Below are 18,722 nucleotides of genomic sequence, written 5' to 3' on the forward strand. Positions count from 1 at the left end.
AAACCACAGACATAAATAACAATTACATGCAAATATAAACAATATCAGAAAATAATAGATCATACAGAAAAAAAACACAAGACACCGAGATTTAACGTGGTTCACCCAATCCCTGGGCTATGTCCACCAAACAACAAGTCTGATATTATTATGATCCAGTGATTACAACCTGATTACAATTTGTAATCCCTTACAGCTCAATACTGCCACAAGAACCAATTTTTGTATCACAACTCTGAAACAATCCCTAACGATAAGCCCTTTTATACAAGCATTTTTACCGCTTTAGGGTTATAATTAATAATTACATGTCAGCCCAAAATCCCGATAAAATAGGGCCCACAATTTTTTTTCTCAGGCCAATGCTCCGAGCCCCAAAGAATTTATAAAGTATGTACAGTACTTTCCTGATCAGTCACCACAAACTAACATTATAATAGTAAACATGTTCATACATACTCATTATTAGCCTCATGATAAGTTATATTTATTTCAACCTGGAGGTTACCTTTTATTTCCATAGAGACTGAACTATGTTAACTATATTTAAAATTACACGAGTGTAACTTTTTCTTGTTTGCTATTATGCATTAGTGTTGGATATTTTTTATATCTCTCATAAGACTTATTGGAGTATAAAAATGCATAAGCACCAGGGGCTGTTATTTTCACTAATGTATGTTCAAATTCAACTGTAGACATTAGCACATGTTTAGAACTGGGTTTGCTTCATGTCTCATTTTTTGTTATCTAAAGCTGAAAATAGAAAAATGCATCATCTATATTAACTTTGTTCCATTTTACTGGTGCTTATACATAGAATGCAATGTCAATGTTATTATCTTGTCAAGTACATACTATTTCTGAACATCAGTTCTACTGTTGCAGGCAAAGCGGGATCTTTATGATCCAGAAAATGCCCTTATTGGTGCCTTTTCCGGTATTACCTTTTTGCCTAAAGCTACATTTGTGAATTCAACATCCTTTATCTTTTCTGTTTTATGCAATTTATTTACCTAGTGTCAATTACAATTCTGACATTTTGTTTTGTGCATGATTTTTTGGATTTTGGATGCATTAAACCATTAATTTTTTTAAATTGCAATCACTGAAACTTGAGGTTTAATAGGTTTCAGTGATTGGAGGTAAGAAGAGGAGGATATTGAGATAATGAGATCTTAGGAGAGTCCACGAGAAGAAAGAATATTTATTATTCTACCATTAGACCTGTATAGGTTCAAAGTTAAAGCATCCTAGCATTAGGTATAGTAAAATATCATACCAGTTCATAAACTAATGCAGTTCATAATCTCCATGGGCAAGGCCTAGCTTATACCAAGAAGTGTTTGGAGAAAGGGTGTGCTTGTATAAATTTTTCAAAATGTCACCTTTTTCTATTTGAATCAAATGTGACTCACTCAATTGACAATTGGAATTTTCATTGGTGCCATGTGGTAAGATCATTAGAAACAATGTGATTTTTCCTTAGCACTAAATGGACAGATCTATAATGCAAGACACAAATGATATTGTGCACAACACTTGCAGCATTCATAAGCTTTGATCTAGGTGTTTGGAATAATAATAAAAACAAGCGATGCAACATTTTTGTGTGTTTGCGTAGAGTTTAAGCTGAAGCAAATAAAATATACTACATGCAAAGGTTTTTTTTGTATTTGTTGAAACAAACACACGCACATGCATACGCAAGTGGGTAAATTGTAGAGGATAGATATCCTTACTCAAATAAAACAAAAAATAAAAAGCAAGACAAGGCTTCAGGTGTACCCAGTCCAAAGTTTGATTATGTCATTAGAGTACTTGTTTATTGTACTTAACAATCAATTTTATTGTAGCAATGTTCTTCATTCAAATGGCATACGATGCGAATGTCTAGTATTCTGGATTGCCTATTTCTTTTAAAATAGTCAAAACTACAAAAAAAGTGGCTTCTTTTTATAAATTTGTGATTAGGTTAAAAGGCACAGCAGTAATAAAAATTGTGTCAAGGGAAAACTAAAGGAAAAGGCATACTCGTATTAAGATTTTGTTATTTTTAGAAAAAGCTATGGTGGATTTTAGGAAAGCTTACTAATAGAGAAGAATGTTTAGGCCAAGTTAAATGTTCAAGTTAGGAAAAGTGCAGTCAAACAAGTAAAATTGTGCCATACCAAAATAAACTAAAAATGGTTGTACGAGAATTTGTAGTCAAGCAAAGGGAACATGATCGGGATAGAGGAAGGTTGTTATATTCCAAAGACGATATTGATCATAAGAGATCTCTATCTGAAGGCTATCTTGGTCCGAAGGGAATCTCAGTTTGAAGGGAATTTTGGTCTGAAGGAAATCTTAGTCCAAAGGGGATTTTGGTCCGAAGGAAATCTCGATTGAAGGCTATTTTGGTCCGAAAGCAATCTTGATTTGAAGGGGATTTCGGTTTGAAGGCAATTGGATCAAAAACTATCTCAGTTCAAAGGCAATCTCGATCCAAAGGGAATCTTAGTTCGAAGGCTATCTTGGCCAAAGACTATCTCGGTCCGAAGGCAATCTTGGTCTAAAGGGGATCTTGGTCCAAAGGCAATCTCAAGCCGAAGGCTATCTTGGTCCAAAGGCAATCTCGGTCTGAAGGGAATCTCAATTGAAGGCTATCTCGGTCTGAAGGGGATCTTGGTTTGAAGGGGATTTTGGGCCAAAGGCTATCTTGGTCCGAAGGCAATCTCGATTCAAAGGCAATCTTGATACGAAGGCGTACAACAAGGATATTGACCGTACGGTTGGGATGGGATGCCAACGTATGAGGTGTAGGGTATAGTGATTATGCAATGTTTCTTGAGACAACAATTAACTTGGAGATGCCAAACAGATGTGCATTACAATATTAATTGGATGCCAAATATAAGAATCATATGCCATTAGAGATATTCGCCACAACACAATCTAGAAGATCCACATATAATAGATTCCTGAGATAGTCACCAAACTTCTTTGATGCAAATACATTGATTTCCAAATGATAGTACTTGATTACATATTTTGTACAAAATCTAAGTAGTTACAAAGCAATCACCAAATAACGATGATTAGCGAATTTGGCACATAGCAAGATATCCCAGTGGTACCTCGAACGATAGAATAGGGTGGCACTGAACCATCGAAATTGCAATAGGCAGAATAGGGAGGGTCTTCCACCTTCGAAACTGCGAACAACTTCCTTGGTCTTTTAGCCTTCGGAAACACAGAGAAATCAAATCCAATCCATGATGCCTTCAATGCCAACAATGGCCTTATAAAGGGCTTTAGGGAAGTTTTTATTGAATGATTGTAAATAGAAGCTCGATCCACAAAATTTAATTATTATTTTTTAGTATTTGGGCCTTTTATTAATTAAATAAGTCCTTGTGATATTGTTCAATTTTTAGGACCATTTAATTAATTAACTTGATTAAAGTTGTTTATTAAAAATTGGAGACATTCCAAATCCTCGCCGCCCAAAGTTTTCTTATCCTCAAGCAATCCATCATCAAACGGTTTGCCCATTGCAGCTCCAGGATCTCAAACCAAGTGCGAACATTGATAGCTCCAGGATCCACTCTATACATACTGTACAGTACAAGAAATCAACAAGTTTTTAACAAGCCATATTGACCGTACAGACTGCAGAATGAGTAGGGGGCACATGACGTGTTTACTTAATAATTCATGTAGGCCATATCGGCTAGGCATTGTACAGCCACACAGGAGAAAGGAACACTGTATGGTCATTGATAAATCAGCATCGAAAGGAGCATTTCATACATCATTTGGATACAACAAAGATTCAAAGGAAAAATTATCATTGCAGGGGTTACATTGCTCTCACTATTTATGCAAGTAAAAGGAGGGAAGTAGACTATATGACCTTGCAAAAAGGTGAATGAGAAAGTACATTGTGCAATTGCAAGAGAAAACAAGGAGACACTTCGCAGAAACACTGTAGGACAATGGCCTTACGACACACAAAGCGCCTAACAAATGTTAGGCACAATACAAATCTGCTGGAATCAGAGTAAGGGATTAAGAAGTGGTACAGAGTTGTGAGGAGCCATTTTGAAGGGAAAGCAACAACCCTAACTATTGTTGCATTTTTCTTCACACAAAAGGACAAAAGAAGAGACAGTTATGCAATGAGCTGGGAAGAGAGCTTGGAAGAAGAAGTTAGATGAAGATTCAGCTACCAGCACGAAGATGAATCAAAATGTGAAGACCTTGCCCTCAGGTGTTTGTGTTGCAGGAGGCACAAGCATAGGCAGAAACAAAACGAAGGGCAAACAGGCAACACAGCTAGCAACTGCACCAACACACCTCACACCATAGAATATTGCTTTCAAAGGATTGAATGGAGTCAAATGCAGGAAATGGTGGCAAGATCCTACAGACCATCTGGTGAAGAATAGTATTAGGAAGGTGCAAGTAGAGTGGGCAATACAAATGCCAGTTTTTTGCATTTGCGATTACAAAGGCTTTTTGCGCATGATGGTAGAGACCTACGACTGATTCTTCAAAGCCAATCCGTTTGCCTATCTTGGGCGTGAGTTGGTAATCTCATTCAAGGCACCAAACTTCACGCAGGTATTTAGAATGCCCGACCATGCATAGGGAGGGAGGAAAATTGATAACAAACCAAAGAAGTTAAATCGAGAGGTGAAGGTGCAGCTGATAGAGCTTGTATGTGGTGAACTGTCGCAGCCAGCAAAAGAAGCCCTAATGGACACTTTGAGGGTAGAGGATTGAAGAAGTCTAATAACCAGGAAGGGCATTGGTGTTGCCTCATGGACTTGGTGAAGAGTAGGCTCACAGGATCAAGACGCACATCTGATATCTCATTTCCACAGGTAGCGATGATGAATGAGATCCTAAACGGGAGAGTGTACGATTGGGCCACACTACTAGTGAAAAGAATGTATGTGTTCATGACACTTCAACAGAAGACATTCTACATGCCCTACTACACTATTGGGTTATTCCTGGATGTGATAGCGCAGATGATTCCTCTTGACAGGTTGGAGGTCAAGCCTGTCTCGCTCTCGCCAGGTGACCCCCCCATCATGCAGTGGAGACACATAGACACACCAAGTGGGAAGAAGGCCATGGTTAGGCAGAGTGACCCTGACAAGAGTTGGATGCCGGTTTGGAGCATGTGAATACGGAGTGTCAGCAAGAGACATCTTCTGACAATAGTGAGACTGACGGAGAGGAAGAAGAAGATGACGAAGAGGTGGAATTTACTGCGGCAACATCGTTGCTATCCTCACGGCTTGCACTTTCCGCGACAACACATTTGGTTCCTATGGGTACATATAATGCACACATTCCAGGATTTGGAAACTTAGACAACTAGTAGTGATGTCCCTTGTCATAGTAGTGACTCAGCTGGCTACAACGACTCCTACCATTCTGGAGGCCATGGCTATAGTTTGAATAGAGTCCCACCCATCACCGACAATAGCCTTGCCAGACGAGGTGATGGAGTTACCAGCACAGAGGGTTCCTGAGAGTTCGGGGATACCACAAGTCAGATTGGAGGTAGTGGGATCCAATGCGGTGGTCATAATAGATAATGCATTATTGGCTACTCGTGAGGGTGCTGCAACACAGGACTTGAGTGAACAGGACTTGAGTGCATACTTGAGTAGGAGATTCAATGTTAGACTAGTAACACCAACATCTACCACTCTCTCACCTATGAGAAGTATCTCAAGTGATGGATCCTCCAGCCCCATGAGAGGATAGTCATCCTACCATTGCAATTGAGCCACCACCCCCACCTCCAATAGGGAGTATTGCAGAGAGGATGTTAGAACTAGTAGAGTCAACGATGGCCATGGAGCACCCACATCACGAGACCCCTTGGTAGCTATAGGGGAGGATGTTGAGATGTACTTAGTAGACGTGGTGACTTGAGGTCGCCAAGTAGTAGTTTCAGCACATATACGTGCTTTAGAGGTAGTGGTGCGAGAGTTAGAGCAGGCGTTGTCATTCATGTAGGTTAGTTGTCCAGTGACCTCAGTATGTTTCGAGGCATGGGGATGGCCGAACACAGAGATCCCTGAGATGCGGCAGGAGTGGACTTCTAAGGAGCCTGTAGTAGAGAGCGGAATTGAGAACTTGACGCAAGAGATAGTACAAGTGTATTAGGAGGCGTACTATGCTCTATGAAGGAGTGAGGCGAATTAGGTAGCAACAGTGAGGGCTCGGGAGGAGACAACTACCAGATTAGCCATAGTAGAAGCCAGTTTGGCCACGCAACAGTTAGCTTGAGAGATTATTGAGCGAGCATCACTCATTGTTGAGAGGGAGTCAGAGAAGGCAACATTTGTATCTTAGTAGGGGGACGCGAAGATGGAGTCAGATGCAAAGGAGGTGGAGCTTCGAAACATAGCTGAGATGATGAAGAGAGCATTAGAACTTCAGATGCAGGCTAAGCTGGATTTGGACGCCTGAACGCAGTAGGTACACAAGTTGCAGGCACAACTAAATGAGTTACAGGCACAAAGGACATCTACCACACCAGCCCTATCAAGGACACATCCCTCTTCTTAGTTTTTGTTCTTAGTCTAATGTACGAGATTAGTTAGTGTCTAAAAGGTTGCATGATAGATGAGTCACCCCTTTGGGAGATACATGTACATCATCCGAATGGAATTATGAAGCATCCTTGTACTCGTGATTGTATATCTGCTTATATGAATAATGTATCTTGTTCTGTGTTACATTCTAGTCTCTTAATGTGATAACTATCTGTTTACCTTGTATGGTAAACAATAGTTGTATCTACTGAAGTCTTCGTGCCACATCATGAATGTGTTTATGCGCTTGGATGTAGGCGAGAAAAGTAAAGATCCACCAAGCTTTCTCTGTGCCCAGAGTCATCAAGATCCTATTGAGACGCCTCGATGATCAGATCCAAAGCCTTCATATCTTCATGCTTATAAATTTTTTCAGGTATCTCATAGCTCAAGTACAACTTGTAGTTTCCATGAGGATGCCCCTCACGCGAAGAGGTCGCAATCATGTATGCCTCATTCCTAGCCAAAGGGTAAACACCATATTCAACCAACTATAAAGTTTGCTCCTGCAAACAATCCTCGACTGAGTCTACATCACCTAGAAGTTGAATAACTACCGGTAGAGCATGCTTATTTAGAGGGTCGCTGGTAGAACACATTTTTATTCAGTTGATTGTCGGATGTTGCTTCAACTATATTTGTACAAGTATCTTCCTCCAAAATACTCTCTTTCATCTTGGACTCAGGTACCAAACAGATTCTGTGTTTGTGGTAAATGATGTCGCCAAACATCTTGTATCTATCATCCTGCACTTGAACATCCAACAGCTGGCATGCAAAAGTATTCTCAGAGTATTCGACCAACAAATGTGCCTTCCAATAAGCTGGAGACCATATGGCATCGGTGGGTGGCATAGTGTGATCCAAGTTCAAACTCTCAATTCGCCCAACAAGTTGATAGAATCACCAACTATGGTACCACTGTAATATTCCAAAGACAATCTTGGTCGTAGGAGATCTCCGTTCGAAAGCTATCTTGATTTGAAGGCAATCGTGGTGTGAAGGGATCTTGGTCTGAAGGCTATCTCAGTCCAAAGGCAATTTCGGTTTGAAGGAAATCGCGACCAAAGGGGATCTCAGTCTTAAGGCAATATTGGTCCGAAGGGGATCTTAGTTTGAAGTCTATGTTGGTCCGAAGGCAATCTCAGTCTAAAGGGGATCTCAATCCGAAGGCAATCTCTGGCCAAAGGCTATCTCGGTCCAAATGCAATCTCAATCCGAAGGGAATCTCGACCGAAGGCTATCTCAGTCCTAAGGCAATTTTGGTCTAAAGGGGATGTCGGTTTGAAGGGGATCTTAGGCCGAAGGCTATCTCAATCTGAAGGCAATCTCGGTTTGAAGGCATACGACAAGGATATTGATTGTATGCTTGGGACTAGATGCCAATGCCTGACGTGTAGGGTATAGTGATCTTGCAACATCTCTAGAGATGACAATTAACTTGGAAATGCCAAACATATGTGCATTAATATATTAACTGGATGCCAAATATAACAATCATACGGCAACAAAGATATTCACCACAACACAATCTAGAAGATCCGCACACAATAAATTCCAGAGATAGTTGCCAAACTTCCACGATGCAAATACATTAATTTCCAAATGATAGTACTTGATTACATATTTTGGACAAAACTCGAGCAATTAAAAAGCCAAATGACAATGATTAGCAAATCTGGCACACATAGTGAGATATACAAGTGATACATCCAACAACAGAATAGGGTGGCATTGAACCACTGAAAGTGCAACAGGCATAATAGGGAGGGCCTTCCACCTCCGAAACTATGCACAACTTCCTCAACCTTTAGCCTTCAAAAACATAGAGAAATCCAATCTAGTCTGTGATGCCTTCAATGCCAACGATGACCTTACAAAGGGTTTTGGGGAAGCTGCTCGAAGGATTACAAATAGAACTTGGACCGACAAACTTTGTTTATTATTTTATTATTTGGGCCTTTTATTATTTAAATCAATTAATTAAATAAGTCCTTATGATATTATTTAATTTTAGGACCATTTAATTAATTAGTCTAATTAAAATATTTTACTAAAAATTGGAGACATTACGAAGGTTCATAAAGTTTTGTTTTCTTTATTTGGGCCTAACTTGATGAAGCCTCTCTAATGTGCTAGTAGGTCATGTTGATGAGTGCTTTATGACCATACCAACACAAAATGAAGTGCAAAAACACTTTATCCCCTCTTAATCAAATTCACAACGTATGCTCAAACTGCACAAAAGATCATAGAGACGACGCCAAGGTTCCAACTGCGAACTTGCTACTTTAATGTGAAGATGAGCTCGTTTGGCATGATGTATGTTGGTTGTGCAAAGGGACTTACACTAGTTCACTTGGACTTATTAATTTTACTTGCAAATGATATGGCAATATGAGTTCAATAACTACTTCTAAGTTCTATTGAAATAAAATGCTAATGGGATATGGGTTTAGGGAGCTAAACTACTTCTAAGATGCAAGAAACAATGAAAGGCCTTCACTATGCCAAAAGCCCAAACTTATGGTGAATAGTGCCCACCAACATTAGGACTTTGGTTTCCATCTCACTAGAGTGTTAGCGCAAGCCAACCCCCTCATGGACATGTGGCTATCCAATCGTGGGTGGGTCCCAGCCTTGGGTACACACCTAATAGGAATCTAAACCAGTGTAACATCTACCCAGGGATATTGCAGCCCATCATGCTCCACGGGGCTCAACCTTGAGACCTCGACTCTGATACAAAGAAAGGAAATCACTATGTCAAAAGCCCGAATTGATGGTGAATACTACCCACTGGCATTAAGAGTGGGTTTTCTGTCCCACTAGTGTGCCAACACCCTCATGGACATGCGGCTGCCCAATTGTGGGTGGGTCCCAACCTTGTGTACACGCCCAATAGGAATCTCCACTACCACAACACTTATGTTGGGACATCATAGTCCACTGTGCTATGCAGGGCTCAACCTTGAGACCTTGACTCTGATACCAAGAAACGCAACCACTATGCCAAAAGCCTGAATTGATGGTGAATAGCACCAACCGACATTAAGAGGGGTTTTTGTCCTGCTAGAGTGTCTACACAGGCCAGCCCCCTCATAGACAAATGGCTGCTTGATCGTGGGTGGGTCCCAGCCCTAGGTACATGCTCAGCAGGAATTCACGCTGCAGTATTTAGGCTAGTATCACATGGTTCCACCTGAGGGTTTAATAAGTTACATAAATGGCCTCATGAATACATCTTTGTCCAATTTCTCTTTCTGACATATGTTGAGTTCAACTAAAGACATCGGATGTAGGTGCAGACCATACGACCATGTGAATGCAAATATCAGCAAGGACAAAATGCTTACGAAGATAGATCTAATGGAATTTAAAGCCTGACTGATTGTTCCAACCAAAAGATTCTTGTTTACTAGTTTTTCTGAAGGAGTGCTGGTTGACGAATTACTTCATTTGCTATACCAGGTGCACCAACCATTTGACTGTTATACCTACTACATTGCCCAAAATATTCTTCTTTGAATATTCAGGTTAGTTTTGACCAAGGAAAATGCATTTATAGGGTATTTATTTCTTTACATAAAAAATGAGATGATGTTGAATTAGACATCTACAAGTGTTGATCTCTTAAATGGTGTTGTCGAGGTCAACCTAGCTTACTAGATTCACATCCCCTGGTTGAGCATCATGGTTAGATGTGTTTGGGTTTGGATGCAGTCATGGATGTGCTTGGATGCCTTGTGGATGCATTTGGATGCGCATCATGTGATTCCAGGTGCAGCCCCTCGTGTGTGGATGAGCACCCACAGAGCATCTTGATTTGAAAAGCACTAATCAAGTTTAAAACACATATTAAAGTTTTTTTTCTATATATTTTCTTCCACAAAACCCCTAAATGCCCCTTTATGAGGCCATTCATAGAATAAACATATCATTTTGTTTGCTATTTTGCTCTCTTCTCATACAGTCTCCATTTAGTCTCCATGTAACCCCTTAGTGTGCCAATTTGGATGCAACCATTGAGGATCTTACTAGACTCACTACAGCACCTAATGATGATATCCCTACACATGGTGCATATAGTGCAATTGGAACTGCCTTGGGTTCAAATGATCTTGAACATGCAGCAGCTGAAGCTAAAAATTCAATACATGATGATTTTTTCATAATCCTTTTGATGATTGATGAATCATGAACTACATTTTGTAATTGTAATGGTTTTCATTGGAAAGTGAACATAGACATATATGATATGGCTTATTTGAATATTTTCAAGTGTTAGTTGGTATTTCATATGTATATTTCTTTATTTTTTTGCATGTACACACACAGACTTACCCAAACACAACCAAACCCCCCTAAAAGAATTGCCACATACTGAGTTCTCATACCCGCATACATACCTGGATCTGAACTAGTAACTTAGAGGTGAATGAACGAATTGACATGATTCCTTTACATAGAAGTTGCTTGGACCTAATCGTTTTCCTTGCTCAAAGATGGTAGTCAGTTCTACTACGTTCCTCTCTCCAAAATCAGGCATCAATCTAATTGGTTTTCCTTGTTTATATATGTTTAGCTCTGTTATTTTGCAACAGTTGACTCCAAATCCATTGGCTTATTCATAATTCTGCCTTTGAATAGGGTCATTCACAATGCTTTCTTTTCAATAAAATCAGGGCATAGTAGGTAACATACCGTTGTATGTTCAAGGCTTCTTAAGATATCTGTGGTTATCAATAGAAGTTTATGATTTAATTTTTTTAATTATTAATGCATGGACTGGTAATCAGAGCTTCCATAAGCACTCGTTTCATTTCTGGAAATTTGACCCTTACATCATTGAATGATTTATATAATCTGGACACTTATTTTTAGCAGTAAATTAGGCACCTTCTTTGGGCTACAAATCTCTAAATTGTTGATGCTCACTCAGCCCACAGGTGAATTTTTAGACAGATCCCAGTGTCCCGAATATATAGTTTTTAAAATTTAATCTCAAAGGTCGTGTCCAAATTTTCTTTGGAGGATTGTGGGTCTATCATTGAGGCTTTAATCTTTGCTCTCACCAGTTTATAAATATAATATTATAATATGTAATATTTGATGATGAATTGTATAGAGCAGTTTTGTCTTCTTTCAAGTGTATTTGTATATACTAAAAATATAAGTTTTTAACTCTCTGACTGTCCTAAGAGAGTTATATTTAGCATTACTGGTAAATGGACCAGTAACTAAACTTATCTAGTGTGTTATTCAGTTTATTTTTGTGATCATCTAAATTAGAATTTAGTGAATGCCAAGTTGAATGGAAATAATCATTTTGAAGTCCCTTTATTGCATTGTAAACTACAGTGTACATTGTTCCATTAGCAGTGGCATGACAGTTGTGCCAAGTAAATTTAATGGTCAAAATAGAATTTCAATAGTTGTCAATGTTACATATTACTTAAGCAAACTTATCATTTTACATTTGACTGCATCTTGGTTTTTTATTTAGTAATTTACATATAAGATTCAGGTTCATTATGTTATAATAAAACTTGTAGAATAGGTCTAGATGGAGTTTGTTGTAAAATTTCTTACTCGAGATCCTGTGTTTGTTTACTTAATGCATTGATTAATAGATTGTGGTATGTACTGCTGTATTTCATGCAGGTGCCCTTACTGGTGCAATTACTACTCCTCTCGATGTGATTAAGACAAGATTGATGGTTCAGGTACACTTCTTTGAAGAAGTTACAGTCTTGCGATAGCTAATTACGAAATTAACATAAGAGCGGAGTGCTAATACTATCAACTTTGAAATAGGGTGCATCAAGACAATACAAGGGTGTATTTGACTGTGTTCAGAAGATTGTGCAAGAAGAAGGGCCCATTGCTTTGGCAAAGGTTATATTTTGTTTACAGTAGCCTTATCTCCATATTTTAGGTTTTACCCTTGGAGGTGGACAATGTGGTTTAGTGTTTATACTCTTGATAGACTTATTCTAGCTAATTAATTTCACTTGCATCAGACTGACATATATTGTCCCACTGTGGCAGGGTATTGGTCCACGGGTGCTTTGGATCGGAATAGGAGGCTCAATTTTCTTTGGTGTGCTGGAAAGGACGAAGATGCTTCTAGCTGCCAGAAAGCCTTAGACAAAGTCTTTGAAAGTTGAATGATATTGTCTGTATTCAACACAGGAAAAAGCATGCATGCTTCTGTATTCTTTTGTTACACAATTTTGATTCAGAAGATCTAATTCTTTTATTAGAGGGATCTATGGTTTTGCAAATGAGCAAGGATTCATACCGACCCATTGTTCCATGTCATATATTGTAAACACCTGAAATCGCAAGTCATATTGTTGCAGTGTTTTTGTAAGAGGATTTTCCAAACTAGAATTAGCAGACCAATCAGAATGTGCCAGTACAAGCTTGGATTGCAGAAGTGGCTCCAGATATAATTGGTATTCTACATGACCTACACAGAATTGGAAAGACTAAAGAGGTACTCAGGAATGCCTTTCTGAGTTTAGGAATGGTAGAGGCAGAACTTCTTAAGAACAAAAACTTTTTAAAATTTTCTTAGATTACTGAATGTACCATATGGAAGATGTCCCTTGTGTTGAATAACTTGGATCTTTTTTGCAAATTGTACTAACATGGCCATTGTAATTGATGATTTCCAAATGAAGATTTGGATCTCATATAAATATGAGAGGAGGAGACATGTCTCATGAAGAGACACATCTCTACAATTAATCATCACTAGTTACATATTAATATAATAGTAATATAAATAATCATATATGTAATATATTATTATATAATAATATATAATATAACATTTATAATATATATTATATATATAAGATATTTATCTTAAAGATGATTTACCATCAACATGGTATCTCATGATAAAATCAATCTGACAGAAGCTACAACCTTAACACTCTCCCTTAGCTAGGGAGGATTTATAGAACCCATTATGCTCTCAAGAATATGTAGAGATATCATCTCAGTGTGATATTCAATTCACAATGAGGCTAAATTTCTCACCTTTCATAACACACAATTTAAGCAATTTCTTTAACTTTAATATAAGCTTAAACACCACCTTAAGTGTGGTCTATAATAGTAACAATGTCATGGTGTCTGGCAAGATCCGGCCCAGAGAACCATAACATGTTGGTTATCATGGTGTTTGGAAAAATTCGGCCCAAAAAACCATGATAACAGGTCTACCATTTATAAGATCACCACCTTACAATGGTTACCCTCGGTCTGTTTATTATCAAGACTTCCAACACTCTAGGATAACTTATGACATCTGTCATGCTAACAGGTCTACCATTTATAAGATTGTTGCCTTACAATGGTTACCTTCTGATTATATATGTCAATGAAAGATCATCACTTTTCATTACATATCATATGTGAAATAACCACCATGAACCAAGTCAGAGGGAGGTGCAAAGGCTTTCACCTTAATTCTCTCTCATAGAGAAGAATGCATTTCAAGGAATTTTACTTAGAACTTCTTCTCATAGAGACGATATCATTCACAAAAGATCGTACCTCAAAAATTCTCCCTCAACACAATGATCCTGGGAAGTCAAGTCCAGTAGTTACTCCCTTAGATACTCTCTTCCCCCAAGGATTCTTGTCAGACTCACTTTGAATTTGATATCAATTTTCTAATTTTTTGGTATAAGTCACCACTTTCTCATGATATACATAGAAGTAGGCCCATCAAAATCATGCAGTCACACACGTCTATTTCTAGGCTCTCGAGCATCAATCTTCTAAGCTCTTGTGTTGCATTCTTCGAAGTGCCATACTCCCTCTTAATGTAGAAGAATCTCATAATCTTAATCATCAAGGATGTTTGCTTCAAGAGCCTTAGTTTATCCATCTTGATCATTAGGGTCTTGGGAGCCACTATAATTAGATGTAGTCCTACACAATATGTGGTAGCATATGTAAAGTACTGACCTTCTTTTCCTGTAAGAATATCCTCAAACATAAAGGAACAGATCAAAACAAATAACCCCTTATAGTATGTATAAAATTACAAATAAATGAATAGATAAATGTAAAAGATACAAGTACTTATTTGCCCATGAGGGTCATGGAACATCTCCTTTTCTGAGGATGGTTCAAGTGGGAATGAAACATTGGTTATTATTCCCCTACACAATGCAAAATTCCCACTCTTATATTGTTGAACACTTTTACATTAGATCAAATATGGCAATTTCTTTCTAAATTCCAACTTGCTATTTTCACCCATTCAGGATCCAAACATTCAATGAGCTTAATAGTAGAAGCAAACTCATCTACGATATATCAATCTCTAGATTGAGTATGACTGTACCATATGAATGAATGTACAATTCATACGTCAAGTTTCATTCATCAAAGAGATACTTGTAGATGGTTCAAATGAGTTCTTAAAAAGCTTCATTAACCTCTCACAACAATAACTCAAATTTCCTTTGTTTATTCAAAGGTATTTGCTTGATCTTTTGATTAAACCTATATTATGCACATCTTGCACTCTATGAATTTCAAATTTATATAATTGGCAAATCCATCACAACATGGTTTACTCGCTTCCGTGGCTATTGGCTATTGGCCCTCCCTTGCTGATCTATTGGCCCTCTTTTGCTGCAATTTTTCGCTTCCATGGCTATTGGCCCTCCCTTGCTGATCTACATGGCTGGATCTCCAAGAACTGGTTGCCACTGATTGATTATAATGTTCACATATTTTTGTGTGCTAAAGGTTTTTTTATAGCTAAGTTTCAAGATTCTAATGACAGGAAGATTATTTTATGTCACAATAATTTCTCTTGGCATGGCAGATTTCCACTTATGGCCAAACCGTGGCATATGGATTTCGATCCTCTCTCGGAATCCTTTAATAAGTACCCTATCTGGGTTTAGCTCCCCAATCTTCCGATTCATCTTTGGTAGGATTCAGTTTTTGAATCTATTGGGAACGCTATTGGGGATTTCTTATATATGGATGCTGACACTTCGGATATTTTCCACTCGACCTGTGCTCGCTTCTTTGTTGACTTGGATGTTTCTAAAGGTCTTCCTGAGGCGGTCTGTTTGGATTCTCCGAGGGGGTCTTGGTCTCAAATGTTGGATTTCGAGGGAATCCCTTTTCGTTGCAGGAAATGCCACTTGACGGGTCACGTTGCTACTCGTTGTGTAGCTGGGAAATCCAAACCCAGGCATTCCCCCTCTTGGTGGACTGGGGCCTCCTCTGAGCATTATACGATGAAACAATCCTTGGTTGCTCCTGCGGTTTCAGAGGTTGAGGCTAGTGTTCCTTTCGTGCCGGTGGTTGCGGAGGTTGCTTTGGCGTCTCATCCTGTGGATTCTGTGGCTGTGGGCAGCGTTCTTTCCAAGTTGGTGGTTAAGGATTTAGTCTCTCCCCCTGCTTCGGTTGACCCTCCTAGGGGTCAGTTGTCGTCTGTCTCTCATAGGGTGTTTGCTAAGGCCTCCGCGTCCCTTGGGTTCCACGAGTCTTTGCCCTCTAAGGATTGGGTGACCGAAGCAGCGAAGTTTGAGGATGGTTGGATTGCGGTTAAAGGGAAGAAGGCTAAGCCTTCTGCTCCCCCTTTAGATATGACCCTTCGGTCGCGTAAGGGTAACCTCATTTTAAAAGGATAATCTTTTGTTCCCTTATGCTGACTGGTTCTTCTGGGTTGGTGTTATGGTCTTGTCTTTGGTTTTCTGGTATTTGGTTTGGATAGCCTTCCTGGCTGCTTTGCTCTAGTCTGTTTGTCCTTTCAGATTCCAGAGTTTTTGGTTAATTTTACTGGTCATATCTGCTGGTTTCAGGCCCCTGCAAAACCTGGTTTAGTTGTTTGGCCGGTTTCAGGTCCTTTTAAAACCTGGTTGTGCTTAATGGTTTATCTTTCTTTTTGATGTAATGGGTTTCGGGGCCCCTTCAAAACCTGCTTTTACCTTAATCTAAAACATGGTTTACTCCCACTTAATTTGATATCAATCCTCCTTTTCCTGCAAGAACATTCTCAAAGGAAAAGATCAAGGCAAATGGCTCTTATAGTATATACAAATAAGAGAGACTACATTGATTAGTTAAATAAAATATTCAAGGATGAATACTAAATTGTACATCAATATTCTTTTATTAATTTTTTCATGCCTTTAGACATTAATATTGTAATCGACAAACAATTATTTATTACTTTTAATGTCCCCTTCTATTAGGTCGGCTTATCATGATCCTACAAAGGATACGAGGTTCAGTGGAAGTCAAAACTTTATTTATTTAATTCTATCTTAACCAAGTTGCAAATATCCTCACTAAATTCTATTAAAAATTCTAGATCACATCCATTTTCCACATATATCAGCTTACACAAGGGATGGTAGAATTACAGTTACTCGAACTTAGACACGACCTATGTGGAGCTCTCTTACCCCAACATGAGCGATTTACTCCTCCCCCAATACACACTCCCTATTTTACTACATAATTGATGCAATGGTTCTTGTAAACTTATCCGTCATTCACTAATAATGGTAAATTATTAGTTTAGATTCCTTATAAGAGGACAATTTATAATCACATTAAACTATAATCATTTATCAATCTATATTTACACATTGTTATAATGATATTTCATAACAATATTTTAAATTATTATAATATTAAGAATTAGTTTATTATAACATAATAACTCGTTATAATAATCTAATCCTTCATCTGTTTAAAAAATGAATAACCTAATTATGAAATGGAATAACAAACATACATAATTTAAATACACTTTCTCATACCTTGTAACTTCTGCAAGTGATGTGACCCTTAACAATATATAATTTAGAGCCGAATATTCCTTATACCTTTTCGTATATACTTGATCTTGGATCCCATCACATTTGTATTTACACGTCATTTCTATAAATCCTTCATATCTTCCTAAATAAGCATTCATATCTTGAATATAATTTTTATTACTTCCTTATAAACTATCTTCTTCAAATATAACATTCTTAAGCCTTCCTTGCAAATAAACTTAATAAAACATTCACAAAATATTCAACAATTCCCTATAAATATTCTTCCTTCATAAAATATATTATTACCTCTTTTCAATGAGTTATGCATTCTTACCTTAGTAATAATGAGATATTCATACCTCAAAATTCTTACAAACTTAGTGTTTGGTGGGACACGGTTTCAACATTTGCGATGCTCCAATTGGTTACTTTGATCCTTATTAAAGTTTTACTCCTGATGATCTATTTCTATAGTCTTGTAATATGTGAGTTTGTTTATCATATAACATGTTGTCATGCATTTTGTCACCACAAAATGTTGGTAACAACAGGAAATTTTTTCAAGCTTAGTTTCACATTTCTCTGAGTTTAGTTCATTATTTAATTGGTTAGTATTGATCAACCAATCAGTACCAATTGATATAATGAATCATTTTATTAAAGGCCTTTGCCAAGTCTTTTTCATTTTGCTTTATGTTGAGCTTTTGCTTGATTTTTGAAGCCTTTATCATTTGTTCTTTTGTTTTGAGTTTGGGTCTGCTTGTTTTTAATCTTTTGGTTTTGCTCATGTCATACCTTTTGTTTTTCCCTTCAATTCGGTCTAGTCTAGAGGTCAATTGGAGTTGTCAGTGAAAAGATATGTCTATTTTAGTGTTTCAAAAGTGGACCTTTTGGGTGCAACAGGATGAATTAAAAATATGATGTTATATTTTCAATTTGACTTTCACTTTTTGAAAAATATATCTTATATTCACTTTTTGTTATGTTTTTAAATTACTTTAACTTCAAATTTTTAACTTAAAGTGACTATAGTGCACTTATGTTATAATTTTAAGTTGAGTTAACTTTTTAACTTTTCATTTAAAGTAACTATATAACTATATAATTTCAGTTTAATTTTTGGTTTTAAAAATCAAATGGTTCTTTAAATGTTATTTTTAAATGATGTTTATATGTTATATTTTTAAACATAATAAATAAATATTGTTTATGGCCGATTTTGTAACATTTTTATAATTTTCAGTGAATTAAATGACTTAAAGTCTTCATAAGTGGACATTTTATTTGTAATAACATG

The 18,722-nt window shown here is 37.6% G+C and overlaps 1 protein-coding gene across 1 annotated transcript in view; it reads left to right on the forward strand.

Moving 5' to 3' along the window:
* SAMC1 (S-adenosylmethionine carrier 1) overlaps nt 1-13,232 on the forward strand; it is a 161,253-nt gene extending 148,021 nt beyond the window's left edge. Inside the window, exons 9-12 of the mRNA XM_089822555.1 lie at nt 889-940; nt 12,270-12,331; nt 12,423-12,503; nt 12,657-13,232. Coding sequence (XP_089678681.1) covers nt 889-940; nt 12,270-12,331; nt 12,423-12,503; nt 12,657-12,755 — 294 coding nt within the window. The 3' untranslated portion in view covers nt 12,756-13,232. The remainder of the gene's footprint in view (nt 1-888; nt 941-12,269; nt 12,332-12,422; nt 12,504-12,656) is intronic.
* Nucleotides 13,233-18,722: the final 5,490 nt, after the last annotated feature.

This window comes from Cupressus sempervirens, chromosome 3 (assembly GCF_028749045.1).
Source record: "Cupressus sempervirens isolate cs-2001-9-10 chromosome 3, ASM2874904v1, whole genome shotgun sequence".
Taxonomy (NCBI): domain Eukaryota; kingdom Viridiplantae; phylum Streptophyta; class Pinopsida; order Cupressales; family Cupressaceae; genus Cupressus; species Cupressus sempervirens.